The sequence below is a fragment of the Vombatus ursinus genome, unplaced genomic scaffold (genome assembly GCF_900497805.2).
Source record: "Vombatus ursinus unplaced genomic scaffold, bare-nosed wombat genome assembly UNPS02015255.1, whole genome shotgun sequence".
In the NCBI taxonomy this organism is placed as follows: Eukaryota; Metazoa; Chordata; class Mammalia; order Diprotodontia; family Vombatidae; genus Vombatus; species Vombatus ursinus.
This window is the reverse complement of record NW_020955033.1, coordinates 4,641,841-4,664,727: the sequence shown is the minus strand read 5'-3', so window position 1 is coordinate 4,664,727 and position 22,887 is coordinate 4,641,841. Positions and strand designations below refer to the sequence as shown.

At 35.9% G+C, this 22,887-nt stretch overlaps 1 protein-coding gene across 1 annotated transcript in view; it reads left to right on the top strand.

The window, feature by feature from the left end:
* Positions 1-22,887, top strand: part of LOC114031732 (gamma-1-syntrophin) — a 488,334-nt gene that overhangs the window by 399,578 nt on the left and 65,869 nt on the right. Inside the window, exon 15 of the mRNA XM_027846876.1 lies at positions 1,090-1,182. Within this exon, the coding sequence (XP_027702677.1) occupies positions 1,090-1,182 (93 nt within the window). The remainder of the gene's footprint in view (positions 1-1,089; positions 1,183-22,887) is intronic.

Genomic DNA, 22,887 nt, shown 5'->3' with positions numbered 1-22,887 from the left:
TGGTCTACAGATACAGTCATACATCATGTTGTATAAATAGAACATGGTGCCCTCTGTGTGTATTCTCTCTCCTTGCCTGATTAATTAAAAAAGGCATTATTGTTTTTAGACTGGAAATGCTAAAGGATGAAATAGATGAGCTGCAAGTAGGACTGAAAAGGAGTAGAAAGAAAGAAAATAGACTAGAGAAGTTTGGTAAATTGTGCTTAAGACTCAGGTTGTCAATATACATAGGTCAACTTTTTACTGAATTAGATTTGAACAAATTTGAGAAGGGAAATGATGAGTGGTTTGAATAGACTGAGAGCCAGCTCAATAAGGTGGGTGCATGTCTGGGCGTAGTATCAGTTCTATGGTGTACAGTCTTTACGTCAACAGGAACTATCTATGGGAGTTATCATTCTATAGGAAAAATCTTTCCTCCTGTCAAATTTAATCAAGTATGTTTATTTTTATGAAGCTTGATTTTCTAGATTTCAAGTTGATGGCAATAGCAATAACAACTCACTTATTAGCTAAAAATATATTTTGCAAATCTTTTCTCAATTATTCAGAAGGTATAGTGAGAAAACAGTTCAACATAGGTTAGACATCTACAGTTTGTGGTGGATGATTTAAAATGCCTCTATGTTCACTTGAAATGTTATTGAGAATGAATTGTTCATGTTAAGAAATGGTCACTACTTTGTTGTCTGTAGATTATTGCCATTTTAGCAACATATTAAAAATTTTCCATTCAAGAGCTATGAAAGGCTATCTCTTTATGTCAGGGTGACACATGGTTCATATTATAGACCTTTGCCAAGTCATGAATTCTGTTATATTTCTTTGCCTCAGGGTATGTTTTGGTAAATTAGAGAAATTTAGATCGAAAAACCCTTCCCCAACATGATAGAATTTTAATCAAAATTCTCATTAGTGTTTAAGAGAAACTATAATATGAAGCCATGAGAGGTAATGTTTGTTAAAAATGTCCTCAACATGATTCTGCCAATATGTGACAATTCTTACAGCAGGTGGATATAATGAGGCAAAACAATCTCTTTAGATCTCTTTCATATAAAGTAACATTTTTTTTAATCTTTCTAGTGCAAGACCTATGCCTGTGTACTGGAAAGTCATCTAATGGGACTAACTATTGACTTTAGTATGGGATTTGTCTGCTTTGATGCTGCAACAAAGGTAAAATTTTTCACTCCTGGCTCTGATAATCATGGTGCAGGTATTCTGAATTTGGACTTTAACTTAAATGTACTCAAAGCATTTTCTTACAGTTTTAAACCCAATTATCCTTTGCCAAATCCCTAGGCTATAGCAAAATCCAAGGGGTTTGTTTCCTGGTTAAAATGGGATAAGTAAGGTCTTAATGTTATTATAGAAAATTCAAAATAAAAACTGATGAGATACCAAGTTCTTATGCTGCTAGAGTCTAAAATACGGTAAATGGTTATTATATTTATTTGCATTTCAGTGAGCTATGCCCTTACTCTAAGAAAAATGTACCTCAGTGATGACAAGATTTGCCTTAAAGTTACCTCTAGACTATTTCTCTTGTATTATATAAAAACTGCTACTGTAAAAGTAATTTCATTTATGATAATGCTTTTCTATGCTTTTGCCTACCTAATCAGTGTTTCATAGATTCATGGAATCTTAGATTTGGAATAGAGAGTAACAAGTGCAGTCTCCATTCCACTATCAGAATCTATGATTGCGTCTTCTCCTCCACTCAATAGCACCTTCTATTTCACAGGCATCCAGTGTCTTTGCATTATTTCAACTTGCATATTTGTCAAAACTTGTTTTCAGGAAATGATCTGGCGAATTCTTTTGCACTAAAGTCTTAATTACTTATCAGATTTTATGACATACCCCTTTCACAAGGTTAGAATCATACCATTGTTTTTTTGCTATTGTTGTTACCATTGTTTAAGAGAGCCTTAAAACATAATAATTAATCCTAAATGCATCAGGATACAGATGCATTTATAAGTATATATATATACTTATAAATATATATACATAAGTATATATATGTTTATATATATATATATATATACTTACACAAGTGAAAGGTTATATAACATACAAAATCAAACTCTGAGGAAAAAAAGAAATGTTATATGCATTGTTGATGCCATGGGTAATCCTCTTGGGTTGTGATTCTTAATGACATCAGAATCATTGTTATAATAATCAAATAAATTTAGGAAAGGCTATTTAAAATCCTCACATGCATTTTTGAGGGCCTAAAGCTTTTATTGCTCTATCTTCAAGGCTGATCTAAGCCACTGACATCTTGATTTCCATCTTTCGTGACTTGTGCAGCAAGAGGATAATGAGGATACAAATGTCTCAAACAATGTATATCACTATCTGCTTACTCATACCACGGGTATGCTGGCAAGTTTCCCAGAAAGAGTCAGGAAGCAGTTAGTGAATGTGATTATTTTGGAAATACTAAGCAAATTATTATATTTCCATCTAGGGGGCAAAAACATTTAGTGAGAAATGAGGTGTGTGTCCAGACAAGTTTGACAGGGAGGAAGGCCAAAGACATAAAAGGAATAGCAATAATCCCTACCTTCTGTCATTGCACTCTGCCATGTTGAACATTCATATTTAAGGCTATATGAGGTTTGTGTGGGACCATAGCATTTGCTATGTCTATTAAGAAGTTTCTTTGGGGCAGCTAGGTGGTGCAAATGGATAGAACACTGGCCTGGGAGACAGGAGGACCTGAGCTCAAATCTGTCCTCAGACATTTGATACTTACTAGCTGTGTGACCCTGGGCAAGTCACTTAATCCTGATTACCTTGCCCGTCCCTCACAAAAAAAAAAGTTTCTTCATGGGCATATAGGTCTAGAGTTGGAAGGGACCATAAAGGTTATCTAGTCTAATCTAACATTTTATGGATGAGGAAACTAAGGTCCAGAGAGGTTAAGTGACTTGAATTCATTCATACTTCCTTCTGATACAGATCACAAACACTGTATTCCTTTAGGATAGCAAGCTGTACATAGTGGATTTGCAGTTTTGTGTGCAATCATCTTTTTTGTTGTACTGTTATGGAAATGATTGTTTATTCCATAAAATTAATTAATTGATAATTTATTATTATTATTATTATAAATAATAAATTATTCCTTTAGTGTAAATGGGTTCCTGTAGTTAAAAAAAAATCACCACCTGGTGGTTGAAATTCAGATGATTAAGGTATAGGAATTAAACCTAAGATTTCATTGATATTCCAAAAGCAAACTTCTATGAAAGGCCAGTATTATTAATATTAAATTATTATTCTTGTAAATGATAATAATTTTGCCACCTTAAAAAAGGGCACTGAGGTTTCTGTGACTTCCCCAATGTCACATTGCCAGGTGTGTCAGAGTCAGGATTTGAACCCAAGTCATATCTTCAAAATCAGCTCTTTACTGGTAGGCCCAGTTGTCTCTTCTAATTTAGTTCTTTCTGTCCTTGTGTCATAGGCAAACACACTTATCACTAACCTAATATTCAAAGATATTCTTGCTTAATAGAGCCTCTTGTGGTGTGTGCTCTCCAGCATAATTTTTATGAACATAAGATGATGTCCATGCAATGATATGACTTTAGTGGAGTGTGCATCAAGAGAGCATTTTTAATAACTTAGCTAATTGTGCTTCAGGAAGATAGTGGCATTTGATAGGATGAATGTGTAAAGATAAAACTAATATAAAAATAATCAAATTTTGAAAGGGACCTCAAAAGTCCAGAAACAAAGGATGCCTTCCATCTGCAGCATCATAACTCTGCATGGTACTCAAAGTATTTTTATTGTAAAAAAATAAAAGGGAACATGACTAAAATAAAAATAATGCCCAACCCAAATCTCTGTAGGAAAGGGAACAAAAATCTTCCCAAAGGTACAGATTGCATGCAACCACAGTTGAAAGGGTACATAAATATAGAAAGGTCAGAGTTGACCTAGATCTCCAACCCATCTTTTAATGCCTTATTTTTTTCTCCAAATTCCCCCTAACCTCTTCATATTCCTTACCCTTCTTACCCAAACTTAATAGATTTTCTTCTCACATAAACAGCAGGCAAAGGCAGTTATTGACTACTTTCTCCTTCCATCCAGACATAGAGAGAGTGCATAGAAACACACTGATCTCAGGAAGAGTAGAACTAAAGTGTTGGTATGATAGGAACAATTGTTCCTCTATTCTCCCAAAAGAGAAAATTTTTTTTCTATAATTACAGTCATTGAAGCAGCTGAATTTTTCACATACTAGCTTAAAAAGTAAAAAAAAAAATCATTTACTAAGAAAGACCATTTGAAGCCATAATAATATGTTCAACAATATTGACCTTGTGGATTAATAGTCAACTCACAATTATCCAGTCAAATTTTTATCAGCTTGGTGATTATCAATTCCGTTTACCTTTTTTCTTGCTTTCATCTACTCTGTGCTCTTTCCCAATTAACTTCCTCTTAGCACCATCTGAAAAGGACAGTAGGAGAGAGGAGAGATAAAATTCACATCAGTTAACTTCATTATTTATTAGAAGTAATTGTAGACTTCTGGGAGCAAAAAAGGCAGAGTAAGCAGGACATCACTGTAACTCTCCCATATTCATCTCCAAAGAATCATAAAATAGCACGCCAAAACAAATCCTGGAACAGCAGAAAGAGCAAAAAGATGGAGTAAAACAGTCTTTTAGTCCAAGAAACTTGGAAGGTTGGCAGGAAAGGTCTGTCTTACTCAGGTAAAGGGGGTGTACAGTCCAGGGCAGGAAGCATTCCAGCAATCCAGCAGCCAAACCAGTAGGAGATCCTGTGCCCCAGTGCAATGGAACAGGCAAACACCAACACAGGACCCCCAACATGCCTCAACTTAGCCAAGGGAAGGGGCAACCTATGTGCTTCAGTATGGCCCCAGACAAACAAGTAGACACCAGCCCTACAAGTGCCTAAGCAAATAGGCAATCACCAGTTCTCCAGTACCCCACACATAATACAACATAGCAAGGCAACCAGGCAGCAAACAGTGGTCAGAACACGACATGCTTCAGTGTAGCTCAGTAAAACAGGTAGAAATCAATGCAGGAACAACCCACTGGCCTCAATACATGACAGACACCAGCACTAGAAACCCAGTTCAGGACCAGGCAAGCTACCAGACCCCTATAGCCTCTAGCAGCATCAACCACCCCCACTTCCCACCCCTTCAGCACGGCACCAAATATGTCCCCCTTAAGCCTCAGGGAAACATCAGTGCAGCACCAGGTATATAGCCAGGGACTATAACTCTAGTCACAAGAAGCCTAAGACAGTGCCCCTTCCACCCCAGGAGGAAAACTCAAATTTAAAAGAAAGGAAAAAGATGAGCAAAAACAAACAAACAAAAAAACAAACAACAGCAAAATTATCTGACCACAGAAACTTATTATGGCAGGGAAGATTAAGACAAACTCAGAAGAGAACAGTGTCAAAACACTTATGGGCAAAACCCCAGAGAGAAACAAGAAGTGGTCTCAATCCCAGAAAGAACTCATGGAGCTCAAAAAGGAGCTTAAAAATCAAATAAGAGAGGTAGAAGAAAAAATGGGAAAAGAAGTGAGAGTGATGCAAGAGAATTATGAAAAAAGAGTCAACAGCTTGAAAAAGAAAACAACTGCTTAAAAAGTAGAATTGGCCAAATGGAAAAGGAGGTACAACAGCTGAGGAAAATAACTCTTTTAAAGTTAGAATTGGACAAATGGAAGCTAATGACTCTATGAGACATCAAGAATCAATAAAACAAATTCAAAAGAATGAAAAAAGAAGAAGAAAATGTGAAATACCTAATGGGAAAAAACAACTAACCTGGAAAATAGATACAGGAGAGACAATATTAGAATCATTGGACTACCTGAAAGCTATAACCAAAAGGAGGACCTGGACAGCATCTTTCAAGATATTGTCAAGGAAAATTGCCCTAATATTCTGGAATCAGAGGGTAAAATAGGTATTCAAAGAATCCTCTGGATCATCTCAGGAAAGAGATCCCAAAATAAAAATTTGAAGGAACATTAATAGCCAAATTTCAGAACTATCAGATCAAGGAAAAAAATACTACAAGTGGCCAGAAAGAAACAATTCAAATATTGAGGATCCACAATCAGGATTACACAGGACTTGGCAGCTGCAACATTAAAGGATCAGAGTTCATACAACATGATATATCAGAAGGCAAAGGAGCTCAGACTACAACCAAGAATCACTTACTCACTGAAATTCACTTTATTCCCATACCTTCTGTCTATGTCCTTTTAGCTGTACTGTTAGTGGTATGATTTTTAAGAATTATAAGTATCATTTTCCTATGTAGTAATGTAAATAGCTCAGCTCCATTGAATCCCTTCTTCTTCTTTTTTTTTTTTTTTTACCTTTCTAAGCTTCTTTGGAATCTTGAAATTAGAGATCAAATTTTTTTTGTTCAATTCTGGTCCTGTTCTTATGAAGACTTGAAATTCTATTTCTTTGAATGACCATTTTTTCCCCTTGTATTATGCTTAATTTTGCTGGATAAGTGATTTTCAATTGTAGTGCTAGTTCCTTTGCCCTCTGGAATATTAGAATGAATATAAATAACAATTGTTTCTGTTTTGGCTCTGAGGGTCTTCCCCTCCCAGATAGATTTTTTTTTTGATGAAGTAAAGAGTCCATTCTCTGCTTCATTTCTTATTAAACCTTAATCACCGAATGGGAATTGCCTCAGTCAAACTGAGACCTGTTAAAGGCCCTAGCTTGAAAAGGCCAAAGTTCCCTACTGCATCCTGGGCAATCTTCAGTTGTCTTCATCTGTATCTTGCCACTGGACCCAGATGGCTCTAGAGAAAAAAGTGAGGCTGGTGACTTCACACAGCCCTCCCTAATTTAAGTCCAATTCACTTGCATGTCATGGCATCAACTCCTTGATGTCATGGTCTTCTTCAAGACTTAAAGACAGTCAACGACAACAACAACAACCTGATGAAATTAAACAAAATACTTCAAGTGAAAAAATAGTCATTCAATGAAATAGAAGGATTTCAAGCTTCATAAGGAGAAGACCAGAACTGAAGCAAGAATTTGATCTCCAATATCAAGACCCAAGAGAAGCACAAACAGGTAAAAATGGAAAAGAAAACATAGGGGATTCAATAGAACTGAACTGTTCATATCCCTACATGGGAAGATGACACTTGTAATTCTTAAAAATTGTATCACTAATGGTACAGCTAGAAGGAATATACATAGACTTAGGGTATAGGCATAAGGTGAATTTGAGGAAATCACAAAGAAGCAATTGTTATGGTTGTATTTATTCTTCATTGTTATCCTATTACTAGTTCATGTTAATTATTATTTAAACAGTGTGATGCTACATAGTATACCATATGATGGTTTTTACATTCTATGAAATGACATTCTACTTTAATGACATGTACTGCTAGACAACAAGAATAAAAATGCCTTCTATTCACATCAATAACTTTCTTTGGCAATTTTGGTTCTTTGACTTTTACTTGTCTAATCAAAGCATAGTGTCCTAGAATGACGAAAGAAGATATAAGTAATCTCTTTGTACCTTACAAAACGTGGACACACCTAGAGGTAACCAGGGTTTTAAATGATGTCACAAGTTGAAAATGGTAAATTGTCTCTTAAATTCAATATCATCATTTTTTTTCATAAGTTGGCATTTATTATTTAAGTTGAAGAACAGGTTATGAAGGGGATAGGGGAGACATTCATAACAGAGAGTCCAAGATGAAGCCCTAGGGGAGAGGGAAGAAGGGAGGAGACAGGGAGATGAAAGCCTCTCCTCTGTGTCTGCTCTTGACGGGGTTGATCCTGATTTCTGAGCCTTGGTCCAAAGCACACAATAAAGCACATGATAAGATGAGGTTCCAGGGGCTACAGGTTTAAAACATCAAGGGGTGGCCAAAGTTACACATCCAACCAGATATGGGGGCTGGAATTCTCCTTAGATGAGCAGCACTGCTTCCTTTTAGGAAGTGAAGCATAGTGACAAGTTCCATTCCACTTATTTGAGCTCTTATGAAACATTCTTTTAGTTAAAGTCTTTGTGCTAAAGAATTCTTTCATGGCCTCTCTAACTTCTTGTACTTTGCCTCTAGTTTCTTTGAATATGCATCCAACTTGTAAGCTGCCTGCTCAAGAGCTGCTACTTGCCCCTCTGATCTGATCCAGTGATCCAGTGATCCAGTGATCCAGTGATCCGATCCAGATAAGGCTGAAGTGCTGCAGATTTCTGGTTTGAGTCCTTTAGGTTTCCACTTATGTTTACTGCAATATCTTTCATTTCTAGATACTTCAAGCTAGTCAGTTTGTTCACATTTTCCAGATGTTTATAGTCTTCATTGGTGGCTGTCAACTCGTCTGTCAGGGACAAGACCATTTTGGAGAACATCCTGGCACAGCCCCATGATATCTGCCTCAGCCAGCTCCAGGGCCTTCTCAGCCATCTCCACCATGGCATTGTCTCATCCTAGACCCTCCCCCTGGGCTGCAGGGAGGCCCTCTGCTGTGGCTGCCATGCCTGAGCCTTCCCAGGCACCTTAAGCAGTCCACAGGCCTTCCAGGGACTGCCCAATATTGTCATTCTTAAGGTGATTTTAGGCTAATAGAATTTATGCTAGCTTAAGCTTTTTAATGTAAAGGACTTAAAAAAAATATAACTGCCCTCAGAGACTTAAGCCTTATGTCTAAATGAAGAAAAAAAACTGAGAATTTTGGAACTGGAAGTAAAGGCAGAGGTAGATATTTGATGAATAAACATGAATTTTCTCTAAAACGTAACTGACAAGTGATTATTCAGTTTCCAACTGAAGACCTTCATTGATGGGAATCTCACTGCATCCTGACAATCTATTCCACTTTCAGACAGCTCTAATTGTTGGGAAGTTTTTCTTTATATGAATACAAAATCTTATCCACTAATATTTCAAATACTAATCCTAATTCTTCCATTTTTAACCAACCTAAACAAGTTGAATTCCTCTTTCACATAGCAGTTTGTTAAATACTTGAAGATAGAAATTGTGTCTCCCTAAAATATTCTCCTCTCCAAATGCATCCCTAGTTTATTCCACTAATTCTCATTTGGCATGATCTCCAATTCTTTCCATACTTACCACATTTGGTTGTACCAGATTGTCAATGTCATTCCTGAAATGTGTATATGTAAATGGATATAATACTCCATGTGTAGTCTGACCAAGGCAAAGTATAGCAGAATTATTTTGTATCCCTCTTTCTAATTACTATGGCTTTATGAATGTAGCAATTAGTTAATATTGCATGGGGGAAGGGGATTCCCATGCTTTATTGTTGAGTTCTGTAGAACTTGCTAAAATTTGAACTGCTGGAACCTCCCATTAAAAAAAAAAGAACTTATGTTTAGCTATGCTTTATGCTTCCTGTACTTGCACAGTTAATTTTTAACCCATATACAATTTCACATTTATCCCTATCAAGTTATATTTAATTATATTGAGTCAGGTCTTCTAGCCATCAATTTTTTTTTTTTTAGATTTTGACTCTGTTATCCATTGTCTTAGTTCTCCCAGCTTTATGCCATATGAAACTTTGATAAGCATAGAATTCATACCATTCCACAACTCCCTGGCTTTAAAAAAATATGGAATTGGAAAGGAACAAGGGCAAATCACAGGGGATTTCCACTTAACAACTACTTTCACGTTGATATAAATCTATTAGTCACTATTCTTTGAGTCTAGTCTCTCAACTAGTCCAGAATCTACCTAAGTTTCTATGAAGTAGCTGATATCCCTCCATCCTTTTCATCAGTATAGCATACCATTGTCAATTTTTTTCCAAATGTAGGTATACCATGTTTTTAAATTAGTATCGTCCAACTATAACCTGATCAAAATATAAAATACGAAGTTTGTCTGGTATAACCTGTTCTTGATGAACCATGAAGGATCTTAGTGATCATTACTTTCCTTTTTAAATGCTCATAAATCACCCATTTAATAGTGTTCTAGAATTTTGCTAGAAATTCACATCAAGGTTTGTTTTTGATAGTCATAAAAATTCACTTTCTTCTTTGTTTGAAATCAAAATATTTGTATTGTCAAAATCCTACAACTTTTATTGCTCCCTATGTATAAGAATAGTTCAGCCCTAATATCTATCAATATCTGAAGTATGCAGGATCCAATTCATCTTGTTCTGAAATTGCTAAGGTCATTGAAGATAGCTTAATATTTTTTTCATTTACATTCAGGTGCTTACTATTATTGTCCTATCATTCCCAGCCCAAAGATTTTTTTTTCCATTGATTAAAAAAATAAGAGAGGAACAGGTCTAACTTTGCTCCATCATTTATTATCATTTTCTCATCTACCATGAGTGGTTCTTTTCTTTCCTTCATAGGATTCTTGTCCTGAAAAAACAAAACAAAACATGAATCTAATCTGGAGTGGTCATTTTCTTTCAGACATAAAAAATATAACAAATGTACAGGTATTTACTAATCACAAGTTACTCTGACAGTCATAATACATCACCATTTACTCTTTTATTCCAAATAAGCACCAATATTAGTATGAATTTCAACTCCATTATACCAAGAACCTGAGATGGCTTTTCAAAATATATTTTAGAAATTAGAAATGTATGTCGAGTTTTACCTTTGATACATACTGACTGTGTATTCCTGGGCAAGTCAAAAATCTCTCAGTAGCCTAGGAAAATTTCTGAGGCCAAAAGTTGCAAAGAAGATGCCAACCTGAATTGGTAAGGATTCTTTTTTCACCTAGGAGTTCACTATCACAATCACATCACAGATACAGTCTCTATCTTTGTCTTTATATAAATAAAAAGGAGGCTGTGGTAATGAAATGAAAATAAAATTAATGAAAGTAAATCTACACAATATGACAGTTTTAATGGTGTTCACATGAGTCTTATATACTTTGAGAAGTTAATTCCTCCTCCAGTTTAGTTGGTATAATCATAAAACAGTAAGAGGTTAGATAAGAGAATTAAACATGATATTAATGTGTTAAACAAAGTACAAAAAATTTATGTATTGGCTTTGTCCTTATTAGTTCCTTACATGTGTACCTCACTACTATTATATTCTCAGGTTATGGCCACACTCCCAACTGATTCCATGTATATTTGTGGGATAGTGTGCCTAAGGCTTATCGGGGAAGGAATATTGCGTAACTACTATTACTAATATGTTATCTTAGTAAATAAATGTCTTTACTTTGGGCTAATGGTCTCTTCTGGATGACTATTAAAAGTAAGTGTTTTGCAATACCCAATATCACCAGAAAGAAACAGGATCAGCCAGGACCTTCCCTCCAAAACTGTGCAGAGGTAGGCCCTAACAGCATGTCCAGCAAAGAGGATGAAAGAATGAGGGGAACAAAAATAACCCTCATAATAAAAAAGCTATTATGGTGACAGGGCCACCCAAGACACAAACCCAGAAAAAGATAATAAATCCAAAACATTTGCAAACAAAACCTCAAAGAAAAATATAGTTTGGGCCCCAGAATTAAACTAGAATATATAGTACAGATGAAGCCAGATATTTTAAAAGTTTAATTTTTTATAAATTAATGGGAGTTCTAGAAGGGGGAAAATGGACAAAATGAGAACTATGGAAGAAAGAATTGGAAAGGGAATTAATAGCTTGGCAAAGGAGATACAAAACCTTACCCAAGCAACAAATTCACTGAAAATTAGAACTGACCAAATAAAAGCCAATGAGTCCATTAGACAATGAGAAATATTAACAAAGTCAAAAGACTGAACTAAAAAATAGAAGATGTAAAGTATCTCATAGCAAAAAATAACTCACTTGGAAAACAAATAAAGAAGAAAAAAATTAAGAATCATTGGACAACCTGAGCACCATGACCAAAAAACAGACCCTAAATATCATATTGCAAAAAATCTTGGAAGAAAACTGTCTAGATCTCTTAGAACATGAGAACAAGGTAGAAATAGAAAGAATCCACTGATCACCACAGAAAGAAACTTTGATTATCTTGTGAGACTACCTAGACTGCAATTCATGAATTACCATATTGTGTGCTCTCCAATATCAATTAATAAGTAAATCTTGCCCCAATTTCACTTAACCAGTTAATTTCAATAAGCTTTCACAAAAAGATATTGAAAAATAATAGCTAGATTGTTCAGTGGATAGAGTACCAGGCCTGGAGTCAGGAACACTCATCTTCGTGAATTTAAATCAGGCCTCAGACACTTACTAGCTGTGTGACCCTAGGCAAGTTACTTAACTCTGTTAAAATCTGAAAAATTCTGATTCAAATCTGTAATCATCTGTAAAATGAGCTGAAGAAGGAAATGGCAAACCACTCCAGTATCTCTGTCAAGAAAACCCCAGATGGACTCGTATAAAGTTGGAGATGACTGAAAAAAAGACTTAACAATTAAAAGAACATTTATATATCACTTTAAGCTTCCAAAGTACTTTACAAATACCATATTATATTTAGCCTCACAAAAATTCCCATTTGATAGATGAAAAAACTGAAGCACACAGACACTAAGTGACTTGCCCACAGTCACACAACTAATAAATATCTGAGGCTGGATTTGAATTCAGGTTTAACCTGACTTCAGGTCCAGTCCTCTAACCACTGTACCACCTAGCTACTACATTTACCAAAAAGGTACAGCAAGGAGTGAAGTACCATAAAGTTCCCCCAATCCCTTCCTAATCAGAGACACACTCTTCCCTCTAAAGTCTCATTTAGTCCTTGAAGAAAGTGGACTCAAACTTAAAGTGATTGCTAAGAAATACCCCACCCCAACTCCTTAACCCAAGTTAAAGCAGATCAGCCAGAAAAGTAACGAGCTTCATTTATTAAAATATAATGAGGGGACCATGAGAAAGAACTAGAGATGTTTAGGTTGAAGAGAAAACACTTCAGAGGAACATAATGAATGTCTGAATAATTGAAGGACTTTCACCTGAAAAAGGGATAGAGCTGTTCTACTTAGGCCAAGTAGGCTTGCATTACTAACAGTGGGCTTCAAGTGGGAAATGTGGACCAGAGGAAAGAGGAAAAATAAACATCATGATAATTACCATGATGTAAATATGTAATGGGCTCTACCACAAGAAGTAATGTGTTCCCTCCCTTTGGATATCTTTGAACAAAATCTAGATGAAAACTTCTCAGATGTGTTTGCAATGAAGATTTTTTTTTTTGGTATGAGTTTGACTAGGTAACCTGTATAATTCCCTTCAACTCTAAAATTTTGTGACTCTGCGAACTAGTAACTTGCATTAAATTATCTTTGTTATATAAAATGGACCTTCCATTCAAGGTATGTCTAGCTCAGAATTTATGTTCAGTCTTTTATAGAGATTAAAGGGAGGAGATGTTCAAATAAGGATTGAATCCAAAGGAAGTCAAAGAGACAGAGAAATAAAGAAGATAAGAGTTATATAGGAAAATATCAAGAGATTTATGGTATTCTTTTGTTTTATAACCCTTTGGATTCTAACTTTGGAACAGAACCAGATGCTTCCTATTTCCCCTCATGCATTGCCTCCTTTTGCTCCTCTGACTCCTGATCCACATATAGAAGATTTTCATTCACTTAACAGCGTAGGGAGCCAGAGTTTATCACTGCAATCTTATTTGATGCTCAAGCACTCTTGCTGATGAAACTAGTAAGGAACAGTTTGCCTGTGAAGATAGGTTACTACTCCTTGCCTCTCTCTATATTTTGCCATGGTGACAATCAATATTAAATTAGGTCAAAGAGGTTTATGGTAAACAACACCATACTCTCTCTCTCTCTCTCTCTCTCTCTCTCCCTTTTCTTAGTTTTATTAATTTATTTATTTTTAGTTTTCAACATTCACTTCCACAAGATTTTGAGTTCCAAATTTTCTCCCCATCTTGTCCCTCCCCCCACCCCAAAACAGCATGCATTTCAAATACCCCTTCCCCTAATCTGCCTTCCCTTATGTCTCCCCTTCCTTTCTCTTATCCCCTTCCCCTTCTATTTTCCTGTAGGGCAGGATAGATTTCTATACCCCATTGCCTGTATATCTTATTTCCAGTTGCATGTGAAAACAATTTTTAACATTTGTTTTTAAAACTTTGGGTCCCAAATTTTCTCCCTTCCTCTCTCCCCACCCACCCCCATTGAAAAGGCAAGCGACTCGATACAGGTTATACATGTGTAGTCACGCAAAACACTTCCATAGTAGTCATGAACAACACCATACTTTTAAGATACATGCAGGGGAGCACTGGCAAATATTTAACACCTGGCTCTCTAGAGGAAAAACAATTACCCATGACACACTTTTAAGCTTAATCTGCATTATTAAAATTTTTCCATTATTTTCCTAAGTCTAGAAAGTCAACAAAACAATAATAACAACCCCCGATTTATAGTGTTTGCTAATTTCTAAGGTGCAAATCCTCACACTGAAAATTTGATAGTCAACTCTTTCAAGCCCTTTTGAACTGGCTCCATCACTCATGTTAATGGCTGTACCTGCCACTTTTGGTTAGAAGCAGATAACCTGTTTTCTTTACAAGTAGACATTTCTCTCTATACATAAAGGGTTAGATAGGTGGTAGAGTGGATAGAGCACCAGCTTGGAGTGAGGAAGATCTGAGCTCAAATCCAGTCTCAGATATTTACTAGTTGTGTGATCCTAGGCAAGTCATTTAATCCCTATTTGCCTCAGTTACTCATCTATAAAATGGGAACTGTTGGACAAGTAAACACACTGACTAAGCCATTTCTTAGATAGGAGACATAGGAGGGCATCTAGCACTTCTCTCACTAGCAGGTTCACTTTTGCTCCAGTCAGACAGGAAGACAGGAAGAGAGTCATAATAAGGAGTTAAATAAACTTACTTTATTCTAGTCTAATCTTCTCAAAGGGACTTTGCTGATAATGGGAGCACCAACTCCTACAGCCTTCCCTAACAACCTTTCTCACAGGGACCTGGGTGAAGGGGGGAGGGGCAACTACCCCTCATCTCGATGGGGTCAATTGAGACCAGCACAACTTGTACACTTCCCTAAATCCCATCAAACCTCAATGGGGGTCAGTTGAGGCAAACACACAGATTCCCCCTCCCAAGCCTTGATGGGGAACAATCAAGGTACCAACAGCATTCAGCCTGCACATTCACCCCTATGGGGGGTTCCCAGTGACTAGTGCCCATTTGCTTTATAGGGCAACAGACAAAGAAGGCATATTGCCAGCATTAGCCTCACAATTTTACATCACTTCATCCTTATATCTACTGCTCAAGCATGGCAGAAACTGTTTTGAACCATGATCATGAGAACTCATATCTAACACCTGGGAAGTAGAGATCATTATGGCTATGGATCCTAGGAGGAAAACTCTATGAAAGAATAACAAAAAAGCCACTTTACACACACTAAAATTCACCTTACTTACAGGAACACACTCCAGTGTCTTTGCCAAAAACAAAAACAAAAACAAAACAAAACAAAAACAAACAAAAATAAAAAACAAACATAGACCCATGGGATCATGTAGAGTCAGACACAACTGAACAATAGAAACAAAATTTACATACAGAGTGGTAGAAAAAGTAGTAGAATTGGTGTTGAAGGACCTGGGTTTAAATCTCAATCTTACCATTTATTTTCTGTATGATGTGAAATTGAAAATTGATTTTTAAATATTCCCCTTCACTGTAAGTTTTACTCAGATAACTTCAGGTCACTTTTCTCACAATTCTTATTTTGTAACTTCAGCCATCACCCCACATTACCAAGAAACTTGTCTAAAGGTCATTCTCATCAATCTAAACTGTAGCAACTCCCTTCCATCACCTGAGGACTGTTCTCATCTCCCAGTGATGCAATAGGGAGGAGCTGAGATGACATATCCTACGTCCTTATTGAAACACTAGATTGTCTCACCTTTGTCTTAGGGGACAGCTTGGTATTCCAGTGGTTAAAACCCTGGGCCTAGAATCAAGAAGACTCTTCTTCCCTGAGTTCAAATCTGGACTAAGATACTCTCTGTGTGATCCTGGGCAAGTCATTTGACCCTGTTTTCCTGGAGTCCTCATTTATAAAATGAGCTGAAGAAGGAAATGGAAAATCACTCCAGTATCTTTGCCAAGAAAACCCCAAATGGGGTCGTGAAGAGTCAGAAAGGACTGAACTACAATATTTATTTTTCTTGTGAACCAAATCACATTTTGTTCGTGGTTAAGAAGGTTTCAGAAGAGGAAGTCCAAACAATAGTAGTATCAAACTGATATCAGAGCTTTTTTTTTTTAAATTTCTGACAAATCAGAAGAACACACAGCTATGTTGCTCGTGATTTTGCCATATCATCCTTTTACTCACCATAAAAAACCCTGCCCTCTCACACTTGGGGTCTTCGATTACTGGGGAGTCATTGACTCCATTTATCAGCTACTGCTAGCCTAGCTAATAAATGGATCCTTCTTCAGTTTACCTTTATTTCCATCACTATAGTAACCTTAGATAACTCATGTAACATTTTCTGCTTCAATTTCCAAATCTATAAAATTAGGGTGTTGGACCAGGTAACATTTCAGATATCTTCTGGCTCTAAATCTATGATCCTATAATCATGACATGTTAATAATGGATTTGAATATAACATGAATCAAATCTCCCTATATAAATGATTAATTGACCTTTATTTTTTTTGCAATTACATTTATATATGAGCCATACATTCTAATGCCCCTGCCCTGAGCCTTACCGTCCTCCTCCCACATCTCTACCACCTCAGTTCAGAATTGAAAAGAACAAAGAAACTATGGGAAACAGAAATTTGAGTTGCTGATGAAAAACGTATGCAACTAGGAAGGGGCAGTCTTGTGGTACCCTTGTCAGAAATGTCTCACCTACGTTGCCTGATTTGTTTTTCATTTTGTTACACTAAAATTCCATCAGAGATTCAATTTAGTCATAAACACCCTAATTTTAAAAACCTAATTCCTCTCGTTTTCACAGTATGCTAAAACTTCTTAGTCTTTGTCAGTCAATAAAAGAATATAATGTATTAAGTTCTACTACCTTCCAGGCACTGTCTATATTCATTGCCAGGAATACAAAGACAAAAAATGAAATAATCACTTCTTTCAAGGGCCAGAGGTTCTATGAAAATAGCATGTACACATATAAGTACTCACAAAATAAATACAATGTGATTTTTGGTGAGGAGGAATCAGCTACAGCCTCATGGAGAAGTTTATATCTGAGCTGAGTGTTGAAGGAAGTTAACGCATAGGCATCAAAATGGCAGATGTCCTATCATGAGGAATAACAAAAAAAAAGGTTTCTGTGACTAGACTAATAGAATATGGGAGAATAGTGATCAGTTGGAGCTAGGTTGTGATGATCTTTAAATGCTCAGCAAAGTAGTTTGTATTTGGTTCTAGAGGTAATGAAGATATTGAGCAGGGTGAAAATGTGGTCAGACCTGTGATTTTAGTACATCAGTTTGACAGTTGGGGTTAGAATGGATTGGCAAAGGAAGAGTCTGATTCCAGGAGACCAGCTGGCGGCTACCTTAACATACCAGATAAGAAATGGTAAGTGTCTGAACAGGAATGCTGGTCATGTGCGTAAAAAGAAGTACAAAGTTATGAGTGATGTTTGAGAGGTAGAATTGAAAAGACTTGGCAAGCGATTGGATTGTGGGGGAAGGGAGAGAACCATGGTGACTGGAAGAAGTGTGGTATACTCAAGAAAAACTAAGAAGTTCAGAAGATGGATAGGTATAAGGGCAAAGCTAATGAAGTCTGTTTTGGTTAGGATGATTTTGATATAAATCTGTAATATTCAATTTGAGATGTCTGATAGGAAGATGGTGACATGAGCCTGGTGCTCTGGAGATTCAGGCTACATATATAGCTCTGAGAGTCATCTCTGCAGAGATAATAATTAAAACCATGGGAGGTTACAAAAAAGAAAAGAGAAGGCCCAGGACAGAGCCTTAGGACATACACACAATAGTTGTTCCAGAGGACAGGGAAAGGGGAGAGAGTAAGACACAGCAAGTAATGGTTAGGCAAGTAGTATTAGAATCATGAGAAAACAATGTCACAGAAACCCAAGGATGAGAGAGAGGACAGGATATAAACTATGTCAAACATCATTGCTTAACGTAACTATTGTTATATGTACCAAACTGTTTTGTATTTGTGAGTCTCCAAACTTCTGTTTGTGCAGTTATTATTTTAGTCCCCTCTCTTTGTCATTTAAAGCTCTTCACAACCTGGATCCTAATAGAGACAGCTACGCAGCAGAGTGGATAGAACAGTAGACCTGGAGTTAAGAAGACCTGAATTCAAATTTTATTTCATTCAGACATCTACTAATTGTATGACCCTGGGCAAATCACTTAATTGCTATATACCTTAGGTTCCTCATCTGTAAAATGGGAATAATAAAAGCACTTACTGTAAGAGGTTATTTTAAAGATCAGATGAGATAATATGTGTAAAGCACTTAGCACTGGGCCTGGCACACAGTAGGTACTTAATAAGTGCTTGTTTTCTTCCCTCCCTTTCCTTACCTGCCTTTTCATACTGTCTTCCTGGGTCACTGACCCTGTTACTGTTTCTCATTCACAACATTCCCTCTCCTGTCTCTATGCATTTGTACAAGCATGGGGATACAGAATCTAAAAAGCAGATCAAGATCTAAAACTAGAGTTTTTTTTTTTTTTTGATGAGGTTCCTAGAAATACTGTTCTGCTCAATTCTATCTTTTAAATTCCCTTGTTTCCTTCAAATCTCAGCTTAAATATCAACTCATATATGAGGCCTTTCCTTATCCCTCTGGCTGCTAGCTTCCGCTCATTTTTAATTATTTTGTGTTTATTTTCTGTATATTTTGTATATTTTCTTCTTAACTGTGTACCTGTCTTCCCCTGAAGAATGTAAGCTCCTTGAGGACAAAAGATATTTTGTATCTTTCTTTCTATCACACCTAGTAAAGTGTCTTGACATAGTAGGTGCTAAATAAATGCTTGGTGACTTTCAGTTGTTCAGCCATTTTTCAGTCACATCTGATGCTATGTGACCCCATTTGGGGTTTTCTTGGCAAAGAAACTAGAGTGGTTTGCCATTTCTTTCTCCAGCTCATTTTACAGATGAGAAACTTAGGCAAGCAGGATAAAGTGACTTGCCCAGGGTCACACAGCTAGTAAGTGTCTGAGGCCAGATTTGAATTCAGGAAGATTCATCTTCTTGACTCCAGGCCCAGGACACTATCCACTGCACTACCTAGGTGTACCCACTTGATGACCACTCTCTCCCTTCAAGAACCTTAAAAAGTAAAACCTCAGCTACTTCCCTCTGTTTTCAACATAGATTGACATTCACATGTATGATTCTATCAAACAAGATGATGTAAGTGGAAAACTTTGCAAATAAAAATCCTAGTTATTATTATTAGGTATTATGAATTATTATAAATTTTTGTAATTTAGTGATAGAGGACTAAATTTGTAGTGAAAGAACCTTGGATTCAATCCTAAATGTGTTACTTAGCACCAGTGTGACCTTAAGCAAATCTTTTAACCTTTCTGGGCCACAGTTTTAGAATCTGTTAAATTAAAGAGATTCTATCAATTTATTTCCAATATATGTTCCCTGAACATATTCCCTGAGTAAAGAGGATGAGTGCTTCAAAATATGTAGCTGGCGATTTTATTAAAAATGCACAGATAATAATAACATATGATTAACTACCAAGAGGACTATTTGCTTTGGTGCATATATATCCCACTAATAATAATCAAGAGAATGACTTGAGGTACACATGGAGAAGAGAAATCCAATGTGGCCATGTGTAACTGGTCCTGGAGTAGTTACATGCTATTTCATACTCCTAATGTATTTCTTTCATGTTAATTAAGTTTGCCATATGCTTTGAAAATAATAGCTGACAATCTGCTTTGGTTTCTTGACATGCAATTATGGTACTATTAAGGGGCCTTGTCTTGCATTATTCAGGCAACATCCTATAATTTAGTCACTTAATTCATATCGTCACTTCTCTATATAAATCAACTCCTTACTACTACTTACTCCTACCTCCTTACTATTGCCAGTGTAATGGGCAGTAACATTTTTTGAGCAAATAGTGTTGCTTTTGTTTAAATGACTAAATTTTTCAATAAATACATATCCTTATTAATGACTATAATTTCTATTCCCGTAGAAGACATAATAATGTATGTTCTCCTGAAGACATTTTAGCCACATTTAATTAAGCTGGCTTTTGGAGAATTTTTGGCATATCGAACATATTATCAAAATGAAAACATTTGTCATTAAGTATAGTGTTCATTTTTTTAAAGTATCTATTGCTTGAGGTTGGTGAGAATTCATCCATAATACTTTATACCAGCACAATGCATAAAACATTATACTGGGTTTTTCTGTACTTAAAGGGGAAATGTTGGCATGGTTTATAAATATATAGCCATAACTGACCAAGTTAATTGATATTTTATTCTACATCTGAGACAAAGAAATTGTTTTAAAATGTTGAAAGTGGGGGAATGTAAATTTGATTTCATTAAAACATATTTTATCAAATTAATGAGCCTTTCAAATAGAATGTGGTTGTTTCTTTTCAGTTAGTATGTTGAATTTGAAAGAAATTTATAATTTCATGTAGTTTTAGTGCTGGATAACCACGAGGTGCAGGTAAAAGTAAAAAAGTTTAAACAAATAAAGAGAGAGGTAAAGTGACTTACCAGTCATACAATATTAAATGGTAAACTGAGGCCTTGAATCCAGCTCTTCTGACTCCAAGTCAGACATTCTTAGTACAATATCATCTTAGGGTATCTTTGTGTAAAAATGAGTTAAAGCTGATTCTAGATTATGCTCAGGGAATCTTGTTGCCAAAACTTAATTCCAAAAATAAATTGGATGCATTAATCATTTATTTCTCCCTGTGAACAGATCTAAAAGCTTGTTTCTACAGCTCAATAAATTTTGTGAGAGTATATACTTCCTTCAAATGTAAGGGGCAGCACTGTATTCCTGGAAGAATCCCTTAATGTCTGACATGATCATTTCCAAAAAAAATAGGGAAGGGCTCAGAAGCTCAGGTCAAGGTTACATCTGTGGTTGATCTTATGACAGATAAATCATTACTCAAATCCTTCCATATTCTCTGTTGCCACAACATCAGGCTCATAGAATAAGACTTCCCTGTGAACAAACGCTATGCAGGAGAACACAAACACACAGACCAAGGGAAAGTCACTTGTGAATAGCAGGGACTCACATTTGTTCTATGCTGACTCAAAGAAAGGCCCCCTACCTCTTTCTTTCTCTGAATGCCAGTTCGGCAAAGCAGCAGGATAAAATGAATCAGTTAAAACATTAGGCCAGAGTGGTTTCTGCCTTTCTTTGTATGTTGCCTGTGGATAGCCTAAAGGTGGGTGAGAGGCAGGTGCAATACCCATGACTTTTTCCCATGGCTCTCTTCTGCTGGCCACATGGTCCCACCGCCCTAACTACCTAAATATGGTGACAATAACTTAGATGTTTATTTTCCTTAAGGGTTATATATTCAGAGCTATAAGGTACTTCAGAGGTCATACTGTCCAAACTATTATTTTATAAGTAAGAAACTGAGTCTCATAGAAGTTAAGTAATTTGGCCAAAGTCACACAGAAGGCAGAGCTGGGATTTGAACTTAGGCAATTTGATTCCAAATACTGCATCTTTCTGATGTACCATGCTGCCTCTCTCAGGTACAGGAAAATATACCTGCAAAATGGCATGTTTCATTCTTAAATAAGTTATCCTATTTCTTCATAAATAATCATAAAATTATACTCCCAAAGTATTCTTCTGTAAAAATGTCATACTTTCATTAATTTTTCACCTCTGACAATAATTAAAGGTGGAATTCTAAATTGCTCAGAGTTAGTAAATACAAATTTATGATACATAAATATAGACATGATGATATTAGGAAATGTTTGTATTTAATTAAAAAGACATAGTATCTACCTTAAAATTATATGATGGTAATAATTGACCAAGTCAGCTAAGAATATTTGCCACTCTTAGGTCAAAGAGAAAAAAAAGTTGTAAAATGATGAAAGTTGTTGACCTTTCTAAAGTTTTACCTTGAAAAATTCAAAATCCCCAGTTAATATTAGCTTTGAGGTATAGTTTGGAACTATCTGAGGCATAAATCCCATTTTATCTTTTTTTATTGAACTGTCTCCCAAGTACTAGGCTTTAGCAGCACTTGCTGAATTCTTCATATATAAAGTATTTGCTTTAGGCTGTCACCCTTTGCTTCTATTAAGGCCTACAGGGAGTGAAACCCTACCCTTGTGTACATTTTCAGCCTTATCAATTATATGCAAGTACATAGTTATTTTAAGCCATATGCAAATTCATTTTGATAAATTTACCTTAGGGGAGCAGTTGACTTGTAATCAGTTCTTCCACATTTCCTATAATTGCATGTGTTGCTTACAGTGACAGTATTAGCATTACAAAGAGCTCTGAAGTTACTCAATAACTTTTAGTTCATGGATCCTTAGATACTAAAGGATGGTTATAGAAAAGGGAGAATGTCACAACCAAAAAGTTATTAAAGAAAATTTTCTTACTCATCTAGTGCCTAATAATCAGTTCCTTGGTTCCTGGAATTTTTTTTTTTTATTTGTCAAATTCAGTGAATTTAATTTAGTTGTACTTGACCAATAACCAAAGGTATACAAAATATATATTTCTACCAGTGATTAAAGAAGGATACACATTCATTACACATAATATAGAGTAGAGATGGGCA